Below are 8137 nucleotides of genomic sequence, written 5' to 3'. Positions count from 1 at the left end.
GATTATTAGTCTTAGGAGGTGGCAAAATAAATATCTTGGGGTTTTTTTTTATTTACTTTTTTTTTTTTCTTTTTACTATAAAAAAAAGAATTCATATATAATACATATATTCACATTTATAACTTAAAACTCCATTATAAATTACTTCTATTTTACCTCCTATTAACTCCTGCCATATGGCCAGGACGGTAGCAGACTTAGTCGGGGCTGAGGGTGGGCATATAACTAGAATGCCCCGCCCGAATTGTGAGGGCCCAGGCGTAGGGTTGAGTTTCGCCTGAAAAAAGAGGAATGACGAGTCAGACGTAATTGAATCTGCCTTGCCCAATTACAGCTAGGTGTTGGCTAGGCATGGGCAACTCTGCTTTGTCTACTTTGCACTGTTGGTCATCATTTAGATGTTGGTTGTTAGTTCGGTAATCCCTGCTATGAACCTTCAGTATTGACGTTCCCAAACTTTCGCCAAGGGTCCAGCCAATAGAAGTGCTCCTTCAGAGCCTAGATCCACCACACATCTGAACCAACAACCTTTTGCAACCGCCTGCATACCTCTATCAGCCTAGCCTGGATATACTGGTCAGGGTACAAGCAAGTATAGCACCAACAGCTAAAGTCGGAGGTTACTTGCTTAGGCAGTTAAGAGCGAAAGATTAGCAGGAGGACCGATGACTTCGTTTCAATTCGAAGAGTGAGAGCCAACAGAGCGCTGACACCCAATTAAATGTCCTGTTTCTAGGATTGGGATTACCAAAGACCTTTCTACTGGCCTGGCGAGGCATATCTGGTAGCTCACTGACATGGCCCGTTTCTTTTTTAGCGACTGGTCTTGGCCGACTAGGCCGCATTACTGCGCTGTCAGGTGGATAGCATCATGTTGGACTACTCTCTTGTATCCTGGCCTAACGCGTTGAGCAGGCCAACATTGTCACGTAACCGCCCATCTGACATATGGGGAAAGCCTCGGGTCGTGATGTTAGAGTGCGTCTGAAGTAGGATCCATGACGCGGCGAGGCCAGTCCTTTGCCGCCGGCATCGCTTCGTGAGGACTGCATGTTTCAACTAAATGGAGCTTGAGTAAATATAGAGTCTGAACTAGAAGCAACAGGAGGGCGGCTGCAAGGCTAAACGCTTTGATGATCCCCATGCCACCACTGGTTAGAGTCAGCACGCTTGGACGAAAGCACATACTTCTAGCTGGACCAACACAGAGGATCCGAGGCAAGACGGCGATATACTCGCGCGGTTACACATGGTCGTGATAGTGCTAAGCGCCTTCAGTAAGAAGACGGTCTGGTACTTCCAGCAATATAGATGGCAGATTGAAGTCCAGGACGTGAAGGTTATTTAAAGAGCCCTAACAACAGGAGAAACATTACTTATATATCTATTTAAGTCTAATATTTATTTACTACTCTCGCTCAGCCACGAACGAAAAACAAAGACACTTATTCCTTAATTATTACTAGTCAACTTACTACCCTGCACACCTCAACCCTAACACCTTTCTATATTGTTAATATCTATATAGTCTGTTCTTGCTCCAATGCGTAAGTCTAGCAAATACGTGTAGTGTAGAGAATCAACTAACCCTGTGACGTAAGAGCTCAGGATTGTAGAATTGCTAGTCATCTCTATATTCCCTGTTGCAGGCCTAGTATTCTATAGTACGTGTTTTACTTATTCAATACTCGTTAGTACATGCGCTAATCTAACCAGCACTATCCCTGACAGGATGCGTATCTGATAGCCCTGGGTTACCTAGTATATTCCTGGTGGCGATCAACAGCTCAAGCACGGCAGAACTTCGAATTGGTTATTTTGGTAAGCTTTCTCTATTGATGCCTGATGTTCCCGTGGATTGTTCTGTTAGAAGGTCTGAGGCTGATATATATAGGAGTATGTATATCTGGAAATAATAGTCACAACTGCGTGGCTACCCCTTACTCGACAACTCCGCAGTCACTCAGTGTCGCCTTGACCTCCCAGTTAGGTCGAGGGGGCAAGGGATCTCCAGTTCCTAGTCTGCGTACTCTCGAGACCGCCCTTCAGCTGCAACGAAGCATCTTTTTCTGTTTGCAGGCCTTTGCTGGGGTTCTCTTCATTATCAGCATTCTTCTTTTTATTACTCGCGTTTGTATACAGATCAGCAAGAGGAGAGCACAGAGTTGGCGCTTGATTGAGCAGGGCTGGCCAGAGAAGGTCCTTGTGGCATCGGTCGCCATTTCTGTCATCAGTGCAGCATCCACCACTCAAACGGGAAATGCACTGCAGTTCGCCACAAAGAGGCTGGGCGCCGTTTCTCTGCATATCAAGGTCGGAGATACACTACAGGTGCTTGAATGGCTTGCATTTGCATTCTCCATAACATTTTATGTGGTTATAGTGAAGCGAGTAGCTAGGGGAAGAAACGAAGGGTTGCCCGGTGGCGAAAAGCTCACGAGCTTTCCCATGCCGCCGCCGCCGCCCCGAGGACTACAACCTCCCCCTCCTCCTCCGCCACCTCCTTGATAATATGATAGGTTTTGAATATACTGTTGAGATGTCGTGTGATATAATAGCAAAGCATCGCGAACCCTATGAAAATATAAAATTTAAAGTCCGTTGAAGACTTATAAAGTGAAAGGGCTCGAAAGCAGTAAAATCTAGAGACTATATAGAGGCTAACCTAGATTAAGATTATGCTAGGTCATTTAAGCTGATATTTCCTTCTGAATCGTCATCGTCGCCGTGATTATTAGTATCCTCTTCTGAAAGGGAGCTATTCTCTTCTGCCGTCTCCCGCATTTCGTCTAATTCTTCTCTATCAACAGGCTCGATATCCCATTCCGGCGGATCAATTTGGCGAAGGAACCGTTCCATGAGGGACTGGCTCTCCACCGATGGCTCTACTTCCCGACGCCGAGCAGCAAGATGACTAGGCAGGTCGTACTGGTTGCCCTGATTATTGAGCCGACGTCTTGTCCAAGATAGGCGTTCTGAGATGGTAGAAGAGTGGCCAGCAAGGGTTTTGATAGTGTCGAGCAAACTGATAATGTTATCACGTGTGGGTAGCAGAATGGTCGGCTCGCTTGTTGCATCTTCAACAAACGTCTTCGGGATATGGGTTTCAGCCACAGGCACATAGAAAATGTCCCACTCATCATTGCTACAGCGAGATGCATTGTTCATAGACCATGGGATAACAAAGTTCACATCATCGCCTAAACCCCAAGTTGGTCCGGCAAGGTAAGAGATATAGAATAACGCACGTTTGCAATGCCGTCGGATAGAGTTTGGTAGCCAATCTGGTTTACGATATGAATAATGCATTATCTCAACCCAGTGTGGCCAGGCCGCGCTTTCAAGGTCGTGAAACTGCCGGGGTGACAGGATTAAGGGAGTAGAGTGAGGGGAAAGACCTTCAGGATAGCTGCGGAGTCGATAAATAGACGACAGACACGTCTTTCCTTGAGCCCGCGGTGGAGAGAAATACGGAGCCCAGTACTGGATCTGGAAGAAGGGCGGTTTGGCATGATACCAGGTACCCTGGGCATGACTAGTGCCGACCTCCTTTGTCTGGTCACTGTTGAACGAGATCTGGATATAGTACCCGATCCGGCGACTGAAACGACTATCGAAAGGACCCGACATCGCATGTATGTCGTTCTGCCAGATATCCTTGAATTTGCGGTAGAGTTGGAGAAAGAAGAGCGCGTTCCAAGTCGGTGGCTTAGGACGACAGAAGATCTGGTCAAACAGAAAGTCAGACCAGCTGTTCTTTGGAGGCAGACGGCGACGAGTAGTCATCCAACAAGGCAGCTCCTCAGGCAAAGTAGATCCCAGTGAGAATGGTGATTCATCGGTGTCACCATCATGACCGTCACCATCCGCCGTAACTTGACAGTACTTAGCCCATGCCTCGGCATAGATGCCGTGAACAGTCTGGGCAGTAGGGATTCGTCCAGTCTCAGCTGCTGACTCTTCCTGGGCTTGCTGTAACAGATCCAGAACCGGTAGTTTCTGGCGCCCAATCTTACCTCGGAGTCGATCCCAGTAGGAATGTAGCTTCGCAAGAAAGTGCTGATGATAAGCACGGGCAATCTCTTCCGCCGCAAGAGCGATGGCCCGGTCAGCGAGAATCTCCGCATCCTCGTTGTGTCCTCGACTATACTCAGCCCCAGCATTCTGGAGTAGCCGCTGGAACAGTAGCTCGACCGTCACTTGACTTGTAGCAAGTGCTTGGACATTAGTTTGGTGGGCTAGCTTAGCTTGGAGCGGACTCCGAGACATGTAGATCTCCAATAGCAGTTCGAGCGAGATGTGACCTGTCTGCCAATTGATATGACCATCAGGGATCCACAGCGTGCCAGACGTCCGGATAGAATCACCCAGACCAAGACCCCTTCGCTCCTTGCGGCGACAGCTTTTGGGGCTTCGACAACGGACCTGCCACGTTGCTTTCCATATCCAGTTGTCAAATCTATATTCCCGCTCACTGCTGACAGCGTGGATCAAGAGACGGCAGAAGAGCTGTGCGGTATAGAATGCGAGTATCTGCGAAGCAGGATCAGATGATTGTGCCGTCGTCACTGCGGAAAAGATATAATTGAGCGGAAGTATAAAACGCGCGGCTTGAGTAGACACGAATGAAGTTAATATCCTGGTCGGGATTACCCAAAAAGGGCAGTGCTGCTGCTCGCCAATAATAAGATCATCCGAATGAGGGAAAGAAGGAGTACGACTTAGAGGAACTTCCCAACACATTGGACCAGTATGGTGGCTTTGGTCTGGCTCTAGCCTACCACTAACCCACATGGCCAGGATGACATCGAGCCGCAGGGTGACCTCTTTCCGAACCCCAAAGTTAGGGTGTCGTTTCAAGGATGAGACGGCTCTCATGTGCCGTTTATTAGCATCCCATGCATCCAGCAGGCGGGAACGGTTGAGCTGCGAGACAAATGCACGCTGGCGACTTTGATCCGTGACTGCCAAGTCTTTTAGCATCCCTTCGTCAAAAGCGAGAAGCGGTAGGAAGCCTGAGCTGAAGAGCTGGTAATCGCTGAACATGACGCCGAACAGCTCCTTGCTGCAATTGTACGCTTTGGCCCGAATGAGACCAGACGACCTAGCTTCTGGGCTGCCAGGGTTTGACTTGCGAGTTGACTTTGCCTTTGCATAGTATCCTCCAGCATCCCTGAGAAGATAGGGCCGATAGTACGTGGCCTCAATAGGAGTCTCCGGAGCTATATCGCCCATTTGGTCGTGGAGATAACGGCAGCAGTCACTCTTCCAAAGAAGCGTCCAGGGCTCGTGGTGGTGCTGACTCTCGTTTCCTGGCGGTGTAGTTGACGTACGTACATGGTCCCGCATACCTATATCTAGCCAGCAAGAGTGTATATCGATCTGGGTCGGATCAAGACCAGCTAGGACGGTATCCCGAAAGAGCGCCAGGCTTTCTTGAAGATTGTCTGTCGCGAATGTGTTTTTCAGATCGTGGGCTTGAAAGAGAAGACGAGGGTTTTTGAAGTATGGGATGGCATCCCCCTTCTTGTTCTGGACACGATGCCGGTTCGCGTTCCTCACAACTGCTGCCCAGAAATGCGAAAGCACACTGGCAGGGATGGCATATGCTAGGCGGTACGATCGACTCTCGTCTTCAGCGCTCCAGCGACCCATCCCTGGCTTTTCCTGGTAGGCGCGCGATTTTGCATAGATTAGGTCATATGATCCGGGGATTTCCTGCTTTACGTGGTCAGGGACAGTCTCATATATAGCAGGGAGGATGATATCATCATAGAGGTCTCTGAATCGCGCGAGTGAGAGGCTATTAGAAGAGGCGGGTGTTTTTGAACGAGCTCCATCCGGGAAGAAAACCAAGACGGAAAAACGGATGCCAGCGGTGATAAAGGTGCCGATGGAGGTATGACGTGTATGCGCCAGATCTAGACCGTGGGGTTGAATGACCTGGTCGGTAGAGAGATTGCTCTTGTGGGGCGAAAAGAAGGATAGTTGAAACTGATTGGGGGCTCTGATGGCACACAGATTCTTTGCCCCGAGCCATATACTGTCGACATCCCACTGTCGCGTAATGGTCACGGCGTCTTGAGATAGTGAAGCCTGCGTTTTGTGGAGAGACAGCGACTCAGCAGGCTTATCAGAGAGGAAGCTGTGCCATTGTGGAAAGGAAGCACGGGGATCGCATGCCTTGTCACGCTCTGTGAGTATTGCTGGCAAAGGAGCAAGAGAACGGCTGATTCCTACAACTAGATATTATGTATGTGGGTACCAGGCCTTCCCACTTGGGTATCCTCAGATTATGGTAAGTTCCAGGTATACAAGTCTATAGCCATATCATTCACTTAAAGCAGTACAGGACTATCTACTAACCATCACTATATGAGATAATATCGTCGCCTCTATGTGCTCGCCCTTCATCATTATCGTCCTCATCGTCTTCGGCCTCTCGCTCAGCCCCTTCCTCTTCCTCCTCCTCTCCTTCTTCTCTTTCAATAATGACTAAGACGTCAACAGCATCTGGAGACAAAACTTTCTTCTCCGGAGGTTCCGTCTGGCGTAGAAACTGTTCTAAAAGGGTCTGACTTTGACTAGTAGGGTCTAGTGCTTGTTGCTTGGCCACTAGGCGACTACGGACGTCGTATTGATCTCCATCGTTATCAAGCTCCCGCATAGCCCAACCGAGACGTGCTATGAACGATGCCGAATGACCTGGAAGTGATTCGATGTTTTTGAGTAGTCCCATAACATTATCTCGGTCTGGTAAGAAAATCGTCGGTTGGTTGATTATAGATTCGGACATGTGTTTTGGAATATGGTTATATACGACAGGGATCCGGAAAACATCCTCTTCTTCGCATTCGTCAATATCCTTTCTTTCCACGGACCAGGGCTGGACGAACTTCACATCTCCGTTAGAACCCCAGGTCGGGCCCGAAAGGGATCTCACGTAGAGTAGTGCCGGCCGGCAATGGCGTCGAATGTAAGAATGACTAGCGGAGCGTAGACTGTCTATGTTATCCACGATCTGAACCCAGTGCTCCCAAACCAATTCATCAAGAGCCTGGAAGTCTCGAGCGGTTGGAATTGTTGACATAGCAGAAGGGGACAGGCCATCGGGATATTGATGGCGCTGATACACAGAAGCTAGAGGTATATCTTTCTGGCTTTGAGGTGGTGAGAAGTAAGGTGCCCAAAACTGAATCTGGAAAAACGGTGGCCTGCCATGATACCACGTCCCCTCACCATGGGCTGTACCAACCTCTTTACTGCGATCAGTATTGAACATGACTCGAATATAATGGCCGATCCGTATACCAAATTGCTTGTCAAACTGGTCTGCCCATAGTTTCACTCTATCCCATTGATCTCTGAAGCTTCGGTACAGCTGTAGAAAATACAATCGTGACCACTTCGGCTGGGTATTGGGATGGTAGAACAACACACCATATACAAAGTCTGACCAGCTGTCTTTGGGTGGCAGACGCTGACGTGTAGCCATCCAACAGGGTAATTCGTCGGGCATATCGCATTCTGTCCCTTGTCCTAGAAGGTGACCGCTGGCTGACGTGGCTCGACTGTATTTAGCCCAAGCTTCGCAGTAGATCTTACGAAGGGTCTGAGCTGAAAGGATACGGGCAGTGTCGGCAGCTGACTCATCTCGGGCTCGCTGGAGGCAAGATAGGGCAGGGAGAATCTGGCGTCCGATTTGATCTCGAACTCGATCCCAGTACGACGCCAGCTTGGCAAGAAAATGCTGATAGTACGCTCGAGCGGTTTCCTCAACCGCAAGCGCGATGGCTTTATTAGCGTACTCATCTGCCTTCTCGGGGCAATTTGTGTCATGCGACAGCTGTGCATTGCGAAGCCATTCCTGAAAAAGCCGCTCGACGACGATATGGGTCGAGGTCAGTACTTGGACATTGGGCTGGTGGGCTAGTCGCGCCTGAAGCGGACTCCGGGCCATGTACAAATGAATCAGTACCTCAAGCGAGAGATGGCCGTGCTGCCAGTCGATGTGACTTTGAGGAATCCAGAGCATCCCGGTTGAATCAATGAGAGAGCCCAGGCCGAGACCCCGCCGCTCGCTGACTGCTTTTTCCCTCCCGCGAAGGCGTACCGACCAAACAGATTTCCATATCCA

General features: G+C 49.2%; 1 protein-coding gene across 1 annotated transcript; it reads right to left on the bottom strand.

Moving 5' to 3' along the window:
• Positions 1–2676: 2676 nt before the first annotated feature.
• On the bottom strand, positions 2677–8035 carry FOXG_06946 (uncharacterized protein; the record flags this gene model as incomplete). The annotated part of the gene is made up of 2 exons (XM_018385592.1): positions 2677–6236; positions 6367–8035. The coding sequence occupies 2 exons, from the start codon at positions 8033–8035 to the stop codon at positions 2677–2679; spliced, it is 5229 nt and encodes a 1742-aa protein (XP_018244175.1).
• Positions 8036–8137: the final 102 nt, after the last annotated feature.

This window comes from Fusarium oxysporum, chromosome 6 (assembly GCF_000149955.1).
Source record: "Fusarium oxysporum f. sp. lycopersici 4287 chromosome 6, whole genome shotgun sequence".
Classification (NCBI taxonomy): domain Eukaryota; kingdom Fungi; phylum Ascomycota; class Sordariomycetes; order Hypocreales; family Nectriaceae; genus Fusarium; species Fusarium oxysporum.
This window is presented reverse-complemented; position numbering and strand designations above follow the sequence as displayed.